This window comes from Gadus chalcogrammus, chromosome 11, assembly GCF_026213295.1.
Source record: "Gadus chalcogrammus isolate NIFS_2021 chromosome 11, NIFS_Gcha_1.0, whole genome shotgun sequence".
Taxonomy (NCBI): Eukaryota; Metazoa; Chordata; class Actinopteri; order Gadiformes; family Gadidae; genus Gadus; species Gadus chalcogrammus.
The window spans coordinates 25,539,287-25,561,717 of NC_079422.1; the positions used below are offsets into that span (position 1 = coordinate 25,539,287).

General features: G+C 48.2%; 1 protein-coding gene across 1 annotated transcript in view; it reads left to right on the forward strand.

Annotated features, from left to right (window-relative positions):
* The first annotated feature begins 3,365 nt into the window (after positions 1 to 3,365).
* The window catches only part of unc5db (unc-5 netrin receptor Db), a 58,330-nt gene continuing 39,264 nt past the window's right edge, over positions 3,366 to 22,431 (forward strand). Inside the window, exon 1 of the mRNA XM_056602852.1 lies at positions 3,366 to 3,509. Within this exon, the coding sequence (XP_056458827.1) occupies positions 3,428 to 3,509 (82 nt within the window). The 5' untranslated portion in view covers positions 3,366 to 3,427. The remainder of the gene's footprint in view (positions 3,510 to 22,431) is intronic.

The following is a 22,431-nucleotide window of genomic DNA, read 5'->3' on the forward strand; positions in this document are numbered from 1 at the left end:
CTGCAAGGCCATGGCTTGTAGCTGGAGGTGGGAGAGATTATGGGATGTAGAGATGGAAAACGTATCAAGTATGAGGAAACATTCTTTTTCGTAGCAGCGGTAAACATTTTTCACTATTGCTGAAGCTATACAAAAGCTTAGAGATGGTTTAGAGTGATTGTTTTTAAAAACAGATCAGTAATCTAATTTAATTATGTCGATATTCAAGTACGAGTCTTTTTAGTCTTTGGTTTTGCAGTGCCAAAGATCAGAGATTGTATGAATTTTTAATTCATAAATGTTTCATATTTCATATGTTAATGAAATCAATGATTTTGTGGGCTAGTATAAATCATGAAGCCTTTACACAGAGGGATCAATGCAAGGATATCAAGAGAATATTAATCATTTAATTTGACCCTTTCAGTGCACATTACACATTATGGAATCCAATAAGAAAACAATGGTTTGTGGTCATAATAATAATAAGCTAGTTACAATTGATGAATGGTGCCTTTGTAAATACCCATTTCATTTTTTTTCGGGCCCCCTGTCTTATATATTTCAATCAATAACATGAGGTTTCAGCAGGAGCATTTGGCTCCTGCGTCACATCCAAGTACATTAATTTATTTTGTAGTAATTTCCTTCACATTCGCTCCCTATCTATTAGTTTTAAACATAGGCCTCTTATCGTTAGCCCCAGCCTGGGGCATGGCTTATTATAGAACTCTGTCAAAACAAAACATTTAGCCTTTCAATTATCATTCTTTATTTATTTATTCACTAATTAATTGGGGTACTTTCCTGATAAGTCCAGCCGCAATTTCATTTAGTAATGTATTGATCGGGCGAATTAGGGGTCGTGGTGCATCAGTTTTCCTGCTCAAAGTGGGGATAGATTAGGCGATGTTTACAGTCAACATCTCTCCCGTCCTGATTGGCCCCAGGACGGGCTGTTGCCCCAGGACAGATTCTGATTGGCTCTTCTTTTCTGCTCAAGGTTGACTTCATCCTAAGAAATTAGCAATTTACTCCTCAACCACAATCCTTACTCTTAAATCCCTTCTGCTCACCATATCTTTCATGATCGCGTGCTTGCAACATAGCAAGGTTAAAATATACCTTTAACTAGATACAAATTATTATATAGTTATAGCTTTTAGCGATAGCATAACTATAACTAATAGTAATTGCTGTCGGTGATCACGCATAATTCAGCTAATTCAGATTGTCTGATCTCCTTTAAATTATGCCTATTGAGGGTACTTACAATAATAATACATCTAATCATTAAGCATACATTTTATTGATAAAGCACTTTTCAAAGCCCTCCATGGCCATTTACAATGGCAATAAAACCAAAGTATAGAAAATAAAATCAATACTGTAAGATAATAACATGTGGAGACATAAATACAATACAATCAATACATTCAGACAATAACACATGGGAGTATTAATTCAATGTGATCAATACATTACAATGTCAACACATGTGGGAGCATAAAGACAATTCAATCAATACATTACAACATTAAGATATGGGTGCATAAAGAGCAGCAGAAAGAGGGACCGGTTTTCAGTGATGTTCTGAAGAGAAGAGGGAGGCGGAGTCACGGGCGTCCCCAGGGAGTGATAGGCTGCTAGATGTCACATGACTTGTGACATGTGACATAGGCTACTCCCATTTTAGAGCATAGATATGGAACCAAGAGCTAGTGTTGATGTTTTTTTTTTATTAATTGGTGAAGTGAACCACCACTAACCCTTGGTTATTAACGACCCTGGGAGTTGTTTAATTAGTGAGTAATTGTAGATAGTTAGTTAATGTGTAAATAAATAAGGGTACATTAATTAACCATGGACAAACACTAATGCAGTAATAAGCACTTTAAGTTATTTAACAGTTAACTAATATGTCTAGTAGCTTTCTAATGGCGTTCATTTACCAACAATGGTCAGATTTAATAAGGTTTTAATTTATATTATTATCTAACAGGGTATTTAACCCTCTAACTCTTACCCAGATACAAACGAAATCTAAGTAATAACGCATAAATACTATAATAATTAACGGTTACGAATGTACCCGTTTGTTAAACATTACCGATTAGCCCCTCCTCCTCGACATATGAAGGAGTTGGAGGCGGAGCAACAGAGGAGGCGGAGCATCAGAGGTGGAGCTTCAGAGGTGGAGCTTCAGCGGAGGTGGAGCTGCCGGAACACAATCAACACCTTGTCCGGGGAAAAAGTTATAGATCAGGTTGTTGTCGTCACAGTTAAATCTGGATGAAGGTGTCTGCAATGTAATGATGTTCGATTTAATAAAACTCTTTGTCTGACTTTAGAGAGAGAGAGTGAGCAAGTGTGTGAGTGTGTGAGTGTGTGAGGGTGTGAGTGTGTGAGGGTGTGAGTGTGTGAGGGTGTGAGTGTGTGAGGGTGTGTGTGTGTTTGTGTGTGTGTGTGTGTGTGTGTGTGTGTGTGTGTGTGTGTGTGTGTGTGTGTGTGTGTGTGTGTGTGTGTGTGTCTTTATTGTGGTTGTGTGTGTGGTGTGTGCGCGCGCGCATCCATGCATGCAATGACGTAAAGTCTATTGAGTTCAGAACAGTCAAAACAGTTTTTTTTTCGTCAAAATATTACGCACTTTAAATCAATGTGCAGCAAGGATTACCCCTCTTCAAGAAAGTCACATACTACATTGGACTCAAACGGACAATAAAGTCAGTTATGCTTTTGTCATGAATAGTCCTAATTAGTTAATGCCTGTTATTGGGGGGGGGGGGGGGGGGGGGGGGGGGATGAAGACATAAGCTTCATCCATGTGAGATCTGTGATCACCTCTGATGTCCACCGATGACTGACTTCCCCCTCGATGGGACTGATAGGGGACAACACTCCCACACACACGCGCAAACACACACACACACACACACACACACACACACACACACACACACACACACACACACACACACACACACACACACACACACACACACACACACACACACACACACAATTCTCGGATTCCTCCATCACGGAGGTCGTGTTCTGAGCGCATCTCCAGCCGAGCAGCGGGACGGAGGTACTGGGGGACCCGGTCAGATCCGCGTGGTGTCGCCCAGACCCCCGGTCCCCTCCCTGCCCCCCTCTGATTGGCTAACCGAAGGGAGGCATCGACCGTATGCTCTGGACGGGGTGGAGGAAACTCCGCGGAGCGCACAGCCCCCTCCCACTCGGTTAAAGTGAGGGGAAGATGCCTTTTCTTCCTCCACCTCCAGTACCCACTCAACGACACCCCTGTCACCACCGCCGTCCGGGAGGACGGGCTCCGTGCCGGACTGAGATGCGTGGAGCGGCGGCGGTAGCAGCGAGTGGTTGGCCGCTGCGGGAGCAGCACGTCGGGACGCGCTTCAGCTTATAGCGCGTCTTTGGAGAGCCGAGGATGGGCGCACTGACACAAGGACGTTACCTTTCCGCGGGCTTCGTGCTGCTAGTTTATTACACCGTCGCCGTGATCTCTAAAGGTAAGGGTTAAACCAGCACACACGCATGCATACATACATACACACACACACACACACACACACACACACACACGCACAGATGCACCTTTACGCACGCTACTTCCTCGTTGGCTGCACGCCTTTTCTCTCCTGTCAATGAACTCGCTTGTGCCATGCAGCTCCGGTTACGCACCGCTCGCCACGGTCCTCGTGTGTTTCTTTTCTGCTCGCCTCTCCGTGCAGCTGTTGAGGCTTGCACAGAGCGCTGTTTGTCTCTCATCCTTTTCTAGTTTCTGGTCCAATTCAGTGAAAATGAATCTCGTGACCGTTGCACTGCTTGCGGTGTGAATCTGCAGACCGCAGATTCGATTTCATTATTTCAGTGAGAAAATATGAAACGTTTGCAGCGATAATAATAGTAAGTAGTGTACGTTTCTCTCTGCCGGGGTTAATGCGTGTCGTGAAACAATGTTCTGCTCTCGTAGGGCTTCGCCAGGCTTCAGTGCATCCAGGCGCTGAGTGACTGAAAGGCACGCCTGTGTGTGCAACAGGCATGTCACCCATTGGTTTCCCCCATTGGTCCGTACCGCGACTCTGAATGTGAGGCTTGTCAGTAGTGGAGTTGATATATTGACTGGACACACACAGCCGCGCACACACACACACACACACACACACACACACACACACACACACACACACACACACACACACACACACACACACACACACACACACACACACACACACACACACACACACACACACACACACACACACAAAATCATCCTCATCTGTCCTAATTAAAATAATAATAATAATAATAATAAGAAGAAGAACATTCAGGATAGTGTGTTGAGTTTAAGTCTATCATGACCTGGATAGGCTATAACATTTTAACCTTTATCTAACCGGTGCAGAGCGCTGACATGACTAAAGGCCAGGCCAGGGTGTCATTTATACCCACGCCTGTGACTTCGTTCTTGGCTCATAGCTGTGCCAAAAAAAACAACCGAACAAAAAAACAATATCCATACGTCGGCATCCATCGAGTCACACATCACTTCTGTCCTTCGTCCAGTCAGCAGAGTCCTCCCCTCTCCGCGGTCGCCCTGATGCCTTCTGACGTCCTCTTGAGGTCCGACCGTTTCAAAGGTTGCTCAGGTGCTCGCTAATGTTTGTGAGGTGAGAGTGTGTGTAGGCCTGCCGTCGTTCAACCACAACCCAACCCCGGGGGGGGGCTGACAGCCGAGCGGGGGGGCAGTAATGGCTCCAGGTCAACCACTCTCACCGCCGCCCCCTCTCCCCCTGGCAGGATGACTGACGTGTCCTTTGACTGGTAGTGCTTCACGTCACTGGTGGATGTGGTCAGGGGGTTTGGGTGAACACGTAGGAAAGGACCAATGTGTTGTTTGGTTAAAATGTTTAAATGTTCCCAGAAGATGCCTTGTACCCTAGAAAATAGCCTAATATCCATGTCGAAGAGTGGATGTCTTCAAGGAAGCGAGGATTATAAAGAACAGAGTTAGGTCTAGAGTATACATGTGTAACCAGCCACAACGTATACTGTAACTAAAGCTAGTGTTAATTAAAATAACTGTAGGTAATGGATGTATCTCACCAGAGCCACTGCTCCATTCACCAGGTGTGGGGGTGCTGCTTTCCCTGCAGCCCCCAGGAACATAATGACTGAATTGTATTTTATCACTGCGGTGTGTCTCTGCAATAATTAACAACACCTTCCCTTTATATTCTTTTCATTCGCCGCACTTCCCCTGAGACGGTTTATCTGTAGTGCTTCATTCACAAAGCATTTACATTCACAGCAGATACACAGCCCCCTCTCTCCCTTTTTCTCTCTCCCCCTTTTTCTCTCTTTTCCTTTTTTCTCTCTCTCCCTTTTTCTCACTCTTTCCCTCTAGCAGCCTCTCTCTCTCTCTCTCTCTCTCTCTCTCTCTCTCTCTCTCTCTCTCTCTCTCTCTCTCTCTCTCTCTCTCTCTCTCTCTCTCTCTATTCAAAGGAGCTTTATTAGCATGACCCCCCCCCCCCCCCTCTCTCCAGCAGCTACTGTAGGTGGACAGCAGTGCTAAATCTCTTTCTCCGCCAGCGGGCTAGCATGCGGCGGCGCGTGTGTAGCTCGTTTGGGAGCCCACTGCGCTCCGCTGTGTGGGGACCCCGTCCAGCACGCCGTGAGATCTGAACGCTCCACCATCAATGGTGACAGCGGGCACGTGAGAGTGTGCACGTGGAGACTCAGAACCCCGCTTGTGGGGTGTCTGTGTGTGCGTGTGCCTACAAGGATCAGAAATAAACAGGCTCGGGGCATTTTTGCAATAAAATAATATATAAATGCTCTTTAATATAGGGACGACGGGGACTTTTAAATTCACCCACAGTTAAAACTTGGGTATTTTACTGTGTTTGCAAAGAGGGTCCATATTCCATATATATATAGGCCTATATAAAATAATTGTGTACATTGTGTGTGTGCGTGTATGTACACGTGTGTGCGTGTATGTCAGTGTGTCAGTGTATGTACAAGTGAATGTGTGTCTGTATGTACCTGTGTGTGTGTGTGTGTGTTTGTGTGTGTGTGTGTGTGTGTGAATGTACACATATTTGTGTGTGCGTGTGTGTGTGTGTGTGTGTGTTTGTGTGAATGTACACATATTTGTTTGTGCCTGTGTGTGTGTGTGTGTGTGTGTGTGTGTGTGTGTGTGTGTGTGTGTGTGTGTGTGTGTGTGTGTGTGTGTGTGTGTGTGTGTGTGTGTGTGTGTGTGTGCGTGCGTGCGTGCGTGCGTGCGCGCGAGTGTGAGTGTCCCTATCAGCCTCAGCCGTCAACACTGTCTTGGTTCCCGCCAGACAGAGAAGTTTCTCGATGCGTCTCCGGCTTGGATGTACGAGTGTGTGAGTGTGAGTATGAGTGCACGTGACAGCACGAAAAGCCGCGCACGAGCCGAGGGGTTCCAGCCAGCTCCGTCTTTTGTTAATTGGCCGCAAAGCCTCGATGTTGGAATCGAGGTGTGTGAATCCTTGATTAACGCGCCGAGAGGCGTTGGAGCGAGACGTAGGAAACATCAGGGTACGGTGCGCCAGTGGGCGCCCTTACAAGTGGCGCCCACTGGGCGTCTGCCATCCCAGGAACCGGGACCGTACCTTTTTACACCGACGTCTCTACGCTGGATCAGCTGGAGGGAGTCTGAGACGTCCATCTTCTCCCACGTTTCATCTCGGGAATAAATCCCTTCGTTATTTTCCAGCGAATCTGCCGGCGATGTTCCCGTTCCCGGCATCAGCGGCGTTCTCCGTGTCTCCCTCCTCCGGAGTCCTGCCGGAGCGTTTGCATGTCCGGAGTGCGGAGAAGCCTTTAGCCGTGAGCTGGCTGACGGGTCCTCTCCCAGGATCCCGCTGCCCAGACGCAGCTTGACAGCTCCCAAGGCTTCGGTTGACCCCTGACCCTTCACTGCTGATTGTGCTGCGCTGGAAATCTGCGGTGGAGAGGAGAATAAATAAATAAATATATATATAATATAGCAAACGTAAATTGCTGACGTGGAGATGATTCTCCTTTCATATGGTTCTCAAAGGGAGAAGTGAGTGTGTTCCTCCAGGTGATTGTTTCGCTGCGTGGGGGGGAGGGGGCCTTCACGATGCCGTACAAAGGTCGGGATGTGTTTTTTTTTTCCTACTCAAGAAAGTTGGGGGGGGGGGGGGGGGTGGGGGCTCTTATTTCTTCCCGGCTCTCGGAGAATGAATCATCATACTCAGGCAGCCGTGGGTGACACCCGCACACCTCGCTGCCCAGATTTACATTTAAATGAAACCAAACGGCTGTACATTCAGGAATGATCTACGGTAATGATGATGGTAATAAAGGTAAAATCCCATTTCATTCCGCAATGGCTCCTGCTTTAAATGGCTTGTCATTTGGGCCTTTTTCGGGTGTAATTCCTGAGCTCTCCCGTCGGATACGTCAAGATTATTGCCGTCGCCTGGCACCATGCGGATCCATCAGCGAGCGGCTGGAGGTGTCTGAGGTAGTAAGATTTTCCCTCTGACGGTTAGCTCTACTGGCGCACCGCGTGGGTTAAGGTTAGCCACATTAGCATTCGATTGGAACTTGTCTCGTTGCTTAACAATTTAACCTTTTTGCTGTGTCACCCTCATAACGGCGTCTCCTGTTAGCCTCCTCGCCTCTCGATCGACTCTGGGGGAATTGGTTGGAGGTGGGTTGGTGTTAGCCTGAATCACACTGAAGTGATGCATGCCAGGCTAATGAGTCCATAACGAACGCCATAACGGTGATGGTGATGTGATGATGCGAAGCCACTGGGTTGGCGGGGTCTGGAAACTATTCGTGACTGATGGGGAGAGTGGGTCATGTATCCCGGTTCAAAGACTGGGAACACTACTGCATTGTTCTGCAAATGATATGCATGATGTATTGACGTCTGCTCAAAGTTCTGCGTTTCATTTAGAATTATTCCGGTTTGGTAAATTGGGTCGAGGAAAACTGAAATACCTGTAATCAATTCTACCTGGGTCATTTCCTTTGTGTAATGTGCAGTCGTTTTGTAGACAAAATGTCGTAACTCCTTAAAAAGGACTCCTTAAGTGGACCCTAATAAGGGGTACATTGGTGGAGGAATAAAGCACAATCTTTGTTGTTATTTGGCTGCATTGCTTTACATTTACAATCACATTTAAGGCATTTAGTAGACACTTTTATCCAAAGCGATTTGTCAGAAGAAAGAAAAACAATATATGGCTGTCGTTACACTAAAGATGTTCAAAGAACCAAGTGCCAAGCACTAACTATCGCTAAGTTAACCCATTCCCCGTAGACAACAAAGACAGCTCGGATAAGATGCTGCACAATACTAAATACTAACAATTTGTAACTGCCAGGACCTACGACATACAATAAGTGCGTACATAAGTGCGAACATATTGCCGTGGATCATTTGATGTGCTCAGTAAAACCTTAGGATAACCTTAGGATAATAATAGGTTCGGCCGCACCAGATGTTGATCTGGTGAACACCGGGACACCACCCGCACTAGGCGCCACTAGAGCCTGGATTGATTTTTCGGTCTTTCCTTTTTTTCTGGGTCAAATATGAAGCGATATTGGAAAAAGGGAAAGGGTGGCGCTCCGGCACTGGGAGGTGTATTGGATCTGGGATGTTGTAGCGGGGTCAGTGTTTGTACATTATGGGGGGGGGGTCCATCAGGGACGCTGGTTCCTAACGATCGGCTCGCCCTCCCCGTAGGGAGCGCGCTGTCCTCTGCGCATCGCAGCACTTACCTGGACCGCGGCTGAGGGGGTCGGACAAAGACAAATGAAAGCAGCGTCCATGCGGCGATAATTGATGGGTTCTGTATTCACGACCGTAACGCCACACATGCTTTCATGTACAGTATTCTCTATGGAAGGACTTTGTTTGAATCGGCCCCTTCATGGGCGTATATGCGGCAGGTTCTCTGAAGAATATGTGTTTTTGGAATTTCATGGAATTGTGCATTGTACAAGACTTCTATATAATCCACCACACACTTACTGGGCCAGGGAACTAATCATCTCATATTACGCACGACATCCATTGGCTCTTATTAATATGGGCTTTACGGAAAACCTATGGACTATAAAGCTTGATTAAAGTAGAGCAGTGCTCTTGAGCACATATCTTAATTATGCTCATCTTATGACCTACTCTGGTATTAATGTCAGTTCTGTGCGGCTGAATGGGAACTCTCTCTCAGTTTGTGTTGAGCACCAAATTAGCTTTTTATGAACCTGCAGCATATGAAAACAACCGACTGAATGCACACTCGCACGCCCGCGCACGCACGCACGCACACACACACACACACACACACACACACACACACACACACACACACACACACACACACACACACACACACACACACACACACACACAGAACAACACAACCAACTGAATACACACACACATACACATGCACACACACAGACACACACACAAAGACATGTAGATAGACCTACACAACCAACTGAATATATACACATGCAGACAATGACAGGCAGACAGAGACACACACAGAGCCACACAATCCTACCCACACACTCTAAAAGGACCCAATGCAAAAAACACTAATTCTGCGTCAGGGATATTGACCAGAAAGCTTCAGTGGACTCCAGTTCAGCCATAGGCCCGTCTCTCATCAGGGGGTTGAACTCTGACGATGTTGGGGACCAGAGGGTCTGAGACCACCGGCTGTTTGACAAATGAACGGTAGGAACAAGTTTCCCTCAAACCTTTCCGAGGGAAACCAGCCCTGTCTTTAATGTTAGGGTGTAATGTGTAATGTCAGACCTGTATCGGCGTGATGCTCAGGCTCGCCTTCTTAAACCGCCGGCGACGCTGTGGCCAACGACCGGGGCAATACGGAGGCAACAAAAGAGCGGGAAAAAACGGTCACCATGGGGATGGTGCAGCAAAGGTGTGTTAGCCTTCGCTTCCTTACAAAGCAGTGCTGGTGGTATGAAGCAACAAACAACAAACACAACAAATGATTAATGAGAAGAAGACGAGGAAGAAGAAGGAGAACACACATTCCTCCTCCGTCCAGCGGAGCGCCATTTTGTTCCGCCCGGAGGCGCGGTGACATTTAGCGGCGGGCGGCGCCAGCGCTGGGCTCTGGCGCGGGGCCGCGGTCGCGGGTCAGCTGATCACACGTGTCCCGTGTTGATCCACCGGCCCTGCGCCCGCCTAGCGGGATGGAGACAGCCGCCCAAGGACGGCTTGTGATGGATGGAGTGGGGCGAGCAGGGCTCTCTCTCGCGGGCTCGCTCTGGCTCTGGCTCTGGCTCACTCTCTCTCTCTCGCTCTCTCACTCTCTCTCTCTCGCTCTCTCACTCTCTCTCTCTCGCTCTCTCACTCTCTCTCTCTCACTCTCTCTCGCTCTCTCGCTCTCTCTCTCCAGGCTTGTCTCATTCGGTCTTGGGCCCACAGGGTCCTAGCCTGTGGTTAAGGCGTGTGTGTGTGTGTGTGTGTGTGTATTGGTCACAGGTCCCCTGCCAACAGGCCTAGAAGACCCCAAGTTGCCCTAGAAAAGTCAAGGAACTACCAGTCAGAAGTAGAACATTACTTTTTTATGTATGTATACAGATATAGATGGGTATGTGTGTATAGGTATGGGCGTGTCTGTGTATAAGTATGGTGCTCTGTATATGTATGGGTGTGTTTGTGAATATGTGTGGTGGTGTGTGTGTGTGTGTGTATGTATATGTATGGGTGTGTTTGACAATGTATAGGTGCGTGTGTGTGTGAGTATGTATGGGTGTGTGTGTGTGTGTGTGGGGGTGTGTGTATATGTATTGGTTATTCTTTGTGTATATGAATGTGTGTGTGTCTGTGTATATATGTATGAATGTATTCACTCACTCTCCATCTCTTCCATACAGCCAACCTGCTAATCAGACATCTCTGTGCAGAGACTCAAAGGCAGGAGGCTCTGAGCTGGGGTTGGGGGTGGGGGGGGGGGGGGGGGGGTGTTCAGCCAGACTGTAGGATGAGATTCAGGAACGTTTGAATACCAGATGAAATGGCCTGGAATGGTCCGGTTGTGATAAGAAGAGACTGGGGGAGAATCTCCCCAGATCACGTTAAGCTAAATGGTCCGACGCTAATGGAACAGCCCTCGGACTGGTTACCGGGAACCCCAATGAAAGTGTAATGAATTCTGTCTGTGATCAAAACGTTAACCTCCGACCCCGGCATTATTCGGGGGTTGAGGGGGGGGCTGAAAGGCCTCCTTGAGGGGTGTTGACTCCATGACAACAGCAGATCCGGTAAATGGATACGTCCGGTAACATCGTTTCAGCCGCTAGCCACCGGCACTCAGAGAAGCTTCTCGGATAAGATTCAAATTAAACCCAAAATAAGAACATAAATACACTACAAACTGGGGGCTGGGATCTCATAAATACAGGAACTAAATATATGTATTACACCAATATATTGAACAGTTAATTGTCTTGATCATTGTTTGCAGGAATAATAATAATATTCTTATTCTAATATAACATTTGTTATATTAATATAATGGTATATTATGTAAAACATACATAATAATATGCATGTTTTCATTGCTGAATTAGTAATGTGTGTGAATGAATGAATGAATGAACTAAGTATCTGCCAGTCTTATGGCTCTAGGCTACATGTGTGTGACAGGTGGTCAGTGACACCCCAGGTCCAAAGCAGGCAGATATGGTTTATCATCGCATATGTTGGACAGGATAACAAGGCAGACGTGGTGTAATAATCCCAGAACCCTCGCTGCGAGTCATTGAGAGATAGGGGCCGACTGTAATATTAATTACAAATAAAAAGCTGTTTTGATTTTAACAGGACGCAACAGCTGTCACGTCGCCTGTTCTGCAGGTGGCTTGAGGGTCCATTAACGATACACTTTACTCTATCACGTCTCACGGTGGGCGAGGAAGGTGTAAAGAAACGCCTTCGGAACCACGAAACTGCGACCCCTTTAAAAAGAAGAAACTAAAAACGAGAGAAGTGCGTTCCTAATGAGCTTGCCCTTCGACCGAGTGTTGTTGCCTCTCTCCCTCCTCCCCTCCCAAACCCAGCCTGGCCCGCGCTCAAACCCACGGACTCATTGTTGTGCGAGTGTTTTGAACCGCAGACTCATTGTTGTGCGTGTGGTTGTGAACACATTGTGCAGCTCCGCGCGATGGTTTTCGACGATCGGGGCCTCGACAGCGGCTCGCTGCGCCGGCCGCGGGCGTCCGCCCACCGCCAGCCAGGCTTTCATGTCCGCAGCACTCTTCCTCCTCCTCGGCGTTGAAAGGCATTCAGCCTGTGATACAATCTCAGGGTTCTGCTGGGTGGGCCCCACTGCGGATTGCTCCGTCCTCCCATGCAAAGCCTGGCGCGCACATCCATCTCACCCCTCCTGTATCTCTCTCTCCCTGGCCTGCACCCACACACACAGAACAACAAGCGAGGAGGAGGAGGAGGCTTTATTAGAGAAGGAACGACGGCTGAACAGAAGAGAACAAACAAACAACAAGAACATCCGTCCCCTTTCTCTGAACACGACTGCGTGGCGTAATCAGCACTCAGCGCGGCTCTATTATTCAGCTCTGTATGTTTTTCTGCGTCCGCGATGATCCTCGTTTCGCTGCGGCGTCCAGGGAGAGTCAAGGTCAAGCTCCCAACGCAACGACGAGATAAAAGCCTTCGCAACTCCCCCCTCGCTCCGCTCACACAGAGCGTATTCAAACACACTGTCCTCTCACTCTTCGATTCAAGATCCGCCTAGAGGTAAATGGTAAATGGACTGTGTTTATATTGCACTTTCCTAAACAGTGGCCACTCAAAGCGCATTACAATTTGGCCTGACATTCACTCATTCACACGCTGACGGCGGTGTCAGCCACGCAAGGCGACAGCCAGCTCGTCAGCAGCAGTTAGGGTGAGGTTTCACGCTCAGGGACAGCTCGACACTGGGAATGGGAGCTGGGAATCGAACTAGCCACCTTCCAGTTATCAGTCAAACCAGCCTCCCTCCTGAGCCAAATGCTGCCCCCGAAGGCTTGGAGGTCGTCCTAGCGTGTCCGCAGCGCGCCTCTCAGTGTCGGACGCGAGGTTGGGCAGGAGGGTGAACTCTTGAGCGGTACGTGGCTCCTCGTTTCTCCACTTGATGAACCGCTGCCAAGGCTTGTTTATTAGGAATTTCTATAAAATGTCTCCCTTTTTTTTGGCAAGGGATATGAGATTTTGAGTGCGGGCTCGATCAGAGCGAGGTTATTGATCGCGGCTGTCAAATGTTACTAATGAATCGGCTCCCGGTAAATCATTCATCCGGATTGAATAAACACATCATTAGGGCTGGACCGGGGGTCTGTGTTGCATATGTACCAGAGAGAGTTCACGTAGAATTGTATTTCCGAGTTAAAAAGCAACCTAGACAAATTATAAGGTTACGGAAAAAATAACACACCCCGATACAGACACAAATATATGCATTAGGTATTGTCTAATGAGCGCAGGTGTAAATACACTGGCTGTGTTATTCCTGCACGCATGAGGAAATGCATTATTAGGGAGACTGCTGTACGTGTGGAGCATGGAGCCATAAATTAGAGACGTCAACACCTGGGCCCTTTATGCTAGGTGAGCACCCTGGGGGGGGTGTTGTGGAAGAACAACTCCAAAGTTCCCCGGGTCCACCTCACTCATTCGTTGCATATCGGTTCCAGGCGTATGGAAGGCAGAAGTCTGGCTTGGACCTACTTTAGTAAGGATGACTAATTCTCTTTGAACTGTGTAAAAGAAGAGAATAAGAAGGAATTATTTAGAGGTTATACGTTGTGCATTTCTTCATGGTATGCATTGGCCTTCGTTACACGCTCCCTGGAGAAATCAGGTATCAAAGGGTTTGGATCCGCATGACTCTCTCAAAACCAACAGTGGCACAACGAGAGTTGCCCTGGATCTGAAACCTTGTTTTTTTAACGGTGACATCAATAGAAGAACCCGTACAACCGAGTGTAACATCAAGTTCCACCGTGTACATCAGCGCTCAAATGAGTCTGGGAAGGTGTTCATAGGTGATGCTCTCACTTTAAACCCCTTGTCACACGTTCTGCCAGGCAGTTATAGGACAGTTCTGGGGTGAAACAGACATAAAATCATCTTCCAAGATCCATCACGGCCATCCGTGGTGTTGACCGCCCCCTCCTGCTCCACCGAACCTCTTTTAGTTTCCCGGCCCGGTCGACCCTGAGCCCTAAAGCTCCCTGGTTACTCTGCTTACCGGCCCTGACGAGCGAGAGCTACCGGTGTGAGACTAATTGCTTTGGTCGGCCCCTTTAGTGCACAGCGCTAACCTGCGCTAATCTATCACGGCATGCGCGGCAACGAGGGCCAGGCTGTCGCGTTCATCCTCAGCGACGCCCCTGAGCCCGCCGCCATCGATAGCGCTGCTCTGTTTGCTCGCCGCTCGCTCGGAAGAACGGCGTAATTGAGTGTCCGTCGGTGAAACACCGGCGGAATCGATTGGCAGGCGGCGTGTTTGGATTTGTCTTTAATGATGTGAGCAACTGCACAGTGTGTAAGGGGTTCCTTAGACTCAGTTTGTAAGGTACAAGGGTTTGGAATGGGGTTCCCTTTTCCACTGTGCTTGACGGATCTCAAAGAGGTCAGAGTGATCCTTGAGGCACATTCTTTTCCATTTGAGGTTGCCCACCGTGTGTTCTGTTATGTCGTCCGCAGGTTACCTTCACATCAGCAGCAATCTGTCTTTAAAGCAACCGTGTTAAGTGATGATTGCCCTTAATTAACCCCGCCATCAGGACGCTAAAGAGGATTGGCCTTATTTGGGCAGCCAGCAGCCATGTTGTTACAGTTGATCCTCGTGATTTGTAAAAAAGGTAACAAAGTTTTATGACTGTCAGTCAAAGGGGTCAGGAGATGTGCCTCCAAAGTCAGCAATTTTGAATGATTGTTATATTGTCCAAACTGGTTTAAATTTGGGGCATTAATTGACCAATCATCTTTCTTGAGCAGTTAGAAAAAGTCACCCCCAACAATCTCAAAGTGGGTTTGGCTCAAATCAATCAATAGGTCCTAGGAAATACGGTTGTCTTTGTTACAAGCCACACCTTTCTCGGGGCTACTCCCTTATTTATATTAAATATATATTAGAAATGTTTCCTGTATTTGTCCACGGTGTTGGAGATGACAGGAGTCCATCTTGGTCTCGATACAAGCGTTTAAGTCGAGCCACACCCTTTTCTATATTTATTTGCTCCTGATTGTTTTGTTTTTTATTGTACAGCCTTCCCACATCATTGGATGGGAGATAAAAAGTATTAGAAGTATAAAGTGTGATAAAATAATCAAAAGTTATAGGTTTTGGATGAAAATTAGGATTTCAGATGACAACTTTAGAGCCACCATTCGGCCAATCAAAATGTTTTCATGTCAGTATCTAGCATTTTGGAAAGTTTTATTGAAGGCGAGTGGGAGGTTAAGTCTGGGGAGGTGTTTAATCACAGGAGTAAAAATAATCACAGGAAGCAACAAACACATTATTTAATCAGGAAAATGTGGACAATAGAAAAAAAATATAATAAAGGTCTACTTGAGTACCAGCTCGACCTGAATTAGTCCCTTTTACTACCTGTGGATCATAACCGCCGTTATTATTATATACTATTAACAAGATTATTTACCAGCCCTGGAAACTCAGAATTAGAAAGGCCTTATTTCAACTACTTAGTCTCTGCTTGGTGAAGCTGTTTAAGTTCCCAGGCTTGAGCGACTGATTGGTTGGCCATGATGATATGATCATGAAAGTCAGATCCTTGTTTTGCGCTTGTCTTCAAACCCACCAGCTGAATCCAAACCCCGATTAATCTTTATTTGTTAGAGTCCGTCTCTGGTCAAATGTCTCCTTTTAAAGGCCATGTTTGTTCAAATCTGTTATTTGCGTCCGAACAGGTGCGTTCAGTGTCGCCAGCGCTCACCCAGACAGGGGGGGGGTCTTCACGGGCTTGGCAGCTGGGGAAGGACCCCCAGAACCACCCGGTCCTCTCCGCCGCGCGGCCAAGAGCCCGCCAGTAATTGCTTTTTAGCATGGCGGCGGCGGCGGCTGGAGCTGGAAGCGAATGTAAATACAATCAAATGAGATTGAGATGGTGGCCTGAGAGGCAGGCCGTTGGGGGGGGGGGGGGGGGGGGGGTGTAAAGTAATAATAAGAAATGATATCGCTGGGGAGAACAAAGTGCAGTGATTACATTTATTTCCACTGGCCTATTACTGGGGCAGCGGAGAGGAGAGGGGACCCGCGGCTCAGCTCTGTGTTTGTGCTGCCGGCGCCGCCCAGAGCCTGGAGTCAGTCCATCGCCTGTTTTACTCATTACGCGTCACAAAAACAGCCGCCTTCGCCCTCGTCCTCCGAGGATTCTGGGACGATTTGAGCTGAATTCATTTATAAATGGAAGGCGGGGGGGGTGAGGGGCGGGGGGGGTCTTTTGTTTTTACACCCTTACGGATGCCAGCTCGGCGGTAGATATCCGAACGCGGGGGCTGAACGCGCAGGGTGGATGTTCCCGGCGTCGCACCACGACCATTACCCCTCCCGGCCGCTCCGAGGCGTCCAGGGGGGACGGGGGGCGGGGGGTGTGAGGTGCTCACCAGCCGCTGATCTCTCACTGAGGCAGCGCCGTCGTGCCATACGGACCCCCCGCGTCCCGGGGCCTCTCTGGGGACGGAGGGGCCCTCCTAGCTGGGGGGTTCGGCACCAGAGTTATGAGTATGAACTCGGCATCGAATGTAATCTTCCAGTCGCACGCGGCCCACATCATGACTTGGTCCTGGGGGGGGGGTCGACTGACTCGGTGTGTGATGTCTTATTTTCACAGGCCTAGCGGTTAAGGCGTAATGGGCATCACGTACACAACCTGTGCGTCCTGGGGGCTGCGGCCCGCAGTGTGTTCCGTGTGCTTGTATCGTAGCGTATAGACTTGTTAGCTCGCCTTGCAAAGCCCCCACGCGGGATGGCTGCGTGCGGGGCGGCACTGCCGACAGAACGGCAACACTTGGCATCTATGATGGATACCCCTCTATTATCCAGAGCTGTTTCTACTCACCTCACTCTCCCCTCACACCCCTCTCCCTCCGCCCCTCCCCCTCTCCCTCCACCCCTCCCTCTCTTCATCGCTCCCTCCCCATCCCTCCCTCTCAACATCCCCCTACCTCTCTCCCTCAATGCCTCTCCCTCCCTCCCTCCCTCCCTCTCACCCTCCCTCCCTCCTTCTTTCCTTTTTCTCCCGCGGCCTCCTTCTCCATCCCTTTCTGCCTCCCTCCTCTCCCTCCCTCCCTCCCTCCCTCTCACCCTCCCTCCCTCCTTCTCCATCCCTTTCTGTCACCCTCTCCCTCCCTCCTCCCTCCTTTACTCTCCCTGCCTCTCTCTCCCTAGTAGCCTCTGCCTCCCTCCCTCTTTCCTTCTCTCCTCCCCATCCCTATCTCTCCCTCCTTGCGTCCGTCTCCCACCATCCCTCACCACGTACCTCTCCCCCCCTCACCCCCTCTCTCCCCCCCCTCACCTCCCTCCTGTGGGGCTCAGCTGCCGGGATGAGTATTAATTGACTGCAGATAATGTCTAATAAAACAGGGAAGCTGCCAAGCCTGCGTTGCCGAGACACGGAGGTACCTCTTGGAGTACGACAGAAGGCATTACCATGCCAACCCTTTCTCCCCACGCCCAGAGCCATTATTAACTAAGGACTGCAAGCATACTGCTTTTACCACTGTAGCTGCACATTCCTGCCTGTGTGCTGGACGGAGGTTTTGCAGTACAGTAGCGCACACACACAGGAAAACGTACAGAGCTATATGCCCGGTCAGGTGCCGCCGGGGCGTGTGCTGTCCCATAGGCATTCCTGGACTGCAGAATACCTGCTATGCAAGGGGATTGCTGTTTGCGACGGATGGTTTTGTCTTAGCCTTTCCAAGCTTGGAGGTCCCAAGGCGGTGACCATAAAAGTCAAGGAACATGTTTGAAGATTCAGCTGGTGATGTTAGAGGATTACTTTGGCTGTTCCGAGCCCCACCTGCCTGCCGGGTGATATTACCATCATTTCCTCATTATGGTCTCGTAACTCGAGCAAATCATAAGCACCTCATCCCCAAGGCACCGTGTTTGGCTGGTGGCTGCATGCGGTGCTGGGTGTGGAGTCAGCTAACGTCGTAATAGTTTTTTTATTACCTAGGCGAACTAACTAACCTACCCTTCCCCTGCCAAGCCTCTGCTTGAATCACCACTGTACCGGTGGAAACGGATACAGGTTCTGTCTTGACAGCCCGAGGTGCACAGTTGATATCCTGACGTACAGTCAGCTGCCGGCGCAACCCTTCTCCAGCACCGTCACCCTGGCTCCAGTCTCTACTGGGAACTAGTTCTGAAAAAGAGAGGGCATGTGATTAGAGATTGATGACCCCCTGCCACCAACTCACCTGTTTTCAGATCGGTTTCTGAGAGCCATGCCCCCCTCTCCCCTCTCCTCTCTCCTGCAGACAGCACCTCGCTCCTTTAACATCACGCTGTGTTTCTGTCCATATCCACCCACTCCCCTTGTCTCCTGTGGTGTCACCCGCTGACACTTGGAACCCTCAACAGCCTCGAGATACGCCTTCTTCCCAGCGTCTGACTCGGCAACCCACAGCAATATTGTGATATGCACTCAGCTTTTCACAAAAAACAAACCAAGGGCTTGTTTTTATTGTTTTGCCACCAAAGTTTCATCTCGCAGCCCCGCACTCACACTGCGAGATGAACAGTGGAGCCTTGTGTATGATGGGCGTGGAGCCAAGACGGCAAAGAGCTTTTCATTAGTCTAATATTACTCCTGTGCATTGGAAGCCTCAGCGTTCTCAAGCTCCCTCCACCGCAGACAGAGAGGAGGAGAGAGGAGGAGAGAGGAGGAGAGAGGAGGAGAGACAAAGAGACTGAAGAGGGAGACGAGGAAAGAGAGAAGACTTTTACATTTTACCATTCCGAGCTGCTTAGATGAGTAGCCTAGACACATTAGAGTCACCAATCGGATGAAGAGATACTCCGAACAATAACGAAGAGATACTGCCACGCCGACTAATACCAGCTCACCAAGGAGACACCTGCTCCTACTTATGTTCTCTCACAGTTTGACGGCCTCCAGAGTAACAGTCGAGTGTGTCGGGGATCAAAGAGGGACGACAGTCACAACGCAGTTCTCTGTAATCGCTCTGTGCCGCCGTGCTAAGCCATTTCAACTGCTCTCCTTTCTCTCTGAACACCCATCATCTGTCAAACCCACCGGTCCGCCTTTTACCAACCACAGAAAGGACTTCCTCCATGCCAGTTACCACTTGGCACTTGGTTCTCTGAACATCCTTACTGTACCGACGGTGATTTATTATTTATCTTCCTCTGACAAATGTCCGTATTATAATTCGCTTTGGATAAAAGCGTCTGCTAAATGCCCTAAATGGGTACAACCCCAAGAATAAAATAATCTTCGCTAGCTAGCTAGTAAGCTTTCGTTGTTTGCCCCCTCTCCCTCCTCATTGCTGCTAAAAAGGAGGATGAATCCCAGCCCAACGATGTGGACCCCCGTGTTGTGTTGGCCTGGGGGGGTTGCCGTCATCGATGGTGCGTTTCAAATGTTGTTTTTAGTATTTAACGCGGTGCCGCAAACCCAGAGCACCCAGGAGCACTGGTCGGGCATGTTCTATGGGCTCTAGGCAGGCCTCGTTCCAACTCTGTTACTCTTAGTTCAATTAATTACGACACACGACTGTGATGAGGCGTAGGCAATGCAATTATTGTTAATTGCGATTTGCAGAATGCTTCGGAAGGAGATCCTTCCGTTGATCGCAGGGATAGATGAGGTATGAAATATGAATGAGCCTGCGACACAGCTGTGTGGGTATAATTCACCTTCCACAGACTATGAAGCGTTTTTTTTATCGTCCTGTTGAACACAGAATAACATGATGTGAGCTGCTGCATTAGCTCCTGAGTGGGTTTAGCTGCCTGCTCACCCTGCCAATTTAACCTAAATCATCGCTTTGTACCGCCACCGTAACCCTGGCACTCTGTTGATCGTTACTGGCTAATTGACTCAAGGTGTGTTCTCTCAGGTGTGGTATATAGGCCCGGTATCTGTTCACAGTACATACACTTTATGTTGGCACAATGTATAGGCTATAGCAGAAAGAAATACACACTACTGTATTGCTTTACAGGTGAATAAAGAGTATGGAGTATTCAGGATGAAAACGCATTAGGGCATGCAGAACTTTCTACTAGCAGTCTCCATTACATTTACATTTACATTAAGGGATGCCTGCATGAAGACTGTTTGTACTGTATATGTTGAGCAAAATCACAGCCGTGTAAATACGCGAATAGAACAGCTGTTGCTGTATGCCAGCAGCATGTGCTCGTCTGTAGTAGAAACCACAACATCCAACTCTGACGATTACTGTCGCTGTTTTCACATTCTCGTCGCACACGTACTTCGCAGATCCAGCTTAATTTCGTCACACTGTTGCCATAGAATCCAAGTGGAACTTCAAGTTTAACAGCACGTTTCAGGTCAGATTCCGCCTTCTGTTACCGTACAAAACCTTGTTCAATTCATACAGCTGAGGGCCACGAGGTCTTGAATTAAGAAACAGCCGAGCAGTGAGCAAGCGGTATCCTGTCAGAGTGAATAGTCCCCAAGGCGCTGCCATGTTTGCTTTCCACTATCTATTCAAACATCTTTTTGATCTCCGCAAACAAAAACGCTTTGAATGTGACCCGGGCGGTTTGACACTCGGACACCGGTTGGTCGAGGTCCGCGCAACATCCATAGAACATAATAATAACTCTGCTAAAATTCACAAAAGGAAAGTACAACATAGACAAATAGGAATGTTGATCATCTGAGTTTCCACTTACTAACCACGCTCCATAGGAGGTCCTCTGAGGGGTCTGTAGGCAGGGGGGCCAGAGCAGGTCAGGGGGACAGGTCCAACCACTCTACCCCTCTCTAGGGCTCCTCCATGAATGAAATGAAATTCCATTAAATTATATTTGCATAGCCCTTAATCTCATGCACAGTCTCAAAGGGCTTACAATGCCATTTATTTATGACACCCCCCTGACCAAAGCCCCCACGGGGGCAAGAAAAAACTCCCTTAATTAGCAAGGAAGAGATCTTGAGGAGGAACGCAGAGTGGTGGATCCCGCCTTCCAGGGATGGTCAGGAGTGCCATGGGTGCCATAATTGACCCACGTACATACATACATGAAGACAAACAGCTCAAACGCCTCTGCCACTGAGCAGCCCGGCCAGCGGTGGCTTCACCTCCGCTCCTCCGTCCGACCGCTGCTGCTGGCTCCCATTGTCTCCGGCTGTTTGAGCGCGAGCCTGCGTGGGAAATGATGGCTGGAGACAGGTGCAAATTATGTCCACTTAACCGTATTATCGGGGTAGTAAAGTGGCAGGGGTCCGCACTGCTCACCTGTCGCTCTTAATGGTTGAAAGCACGCCGCATTTCCATATTTGGAAACGGAGGAGGGTGCGTTGGGGTTGGAGCCCGGAGGCAAGGCGGGGGGGGGGGGGGGGTCGATTCGTCGGTTGGTCTTTCGGATGATTGGTCGCCCCCCCCACACTTAGTGCACACAGGGCCGAGGTTGTTTGACAAGGTTTTATTTTCAGGTTTATTTTTACTTCCAAATATCCATCTGTGTCTCTTTAAAACGACGTCTTTTCAAAATGACACACAGGTTTTGTGTTCAGAGATCGTTGACCCTGCCTATTTCTCTCTCTCACTCTCCCCTCTCTCTCTCTCCCATCTCCCCCTCCCCCCCCCCCCTCTCATTTGGCCCTGCTCGTACAAAACCATAATGTGAGTCATTTCAAACCATAAATGGTGTCACAAATTGCCATTGGCCCAGTTATAATAAATGATAACTTAGCTGTTGACCTTCTTCTCTTGCTGCATATGTCCGTTGAATTGATTTGTTAATATTTATATTTCTTGGTCATGGAAAAATGTAAGCCATATCCTTATTACGTGATAGAACGCTGGTAATAAATGCATTCCAGGACTAGTATTAGGTGTAGAGCATCAATAATGAGGATGATGATGACAAGAAAATATAAGGACATTCATTTGTATTAATTCATCAAAATAACAATAATACTGTACATTCTTTCATTTTTATTTTTATGGCACTAAAGAGTGCATAGATTTGCAAAAATATGACAAAATAACAAATGGTGAATATATATATATATATATATATATATGTATACATATTATTTAATTTTTTATTTTTCTTTATCCGACAGAAAGTAATATTTATATGAATTCAACACAACACCTCCCAAACG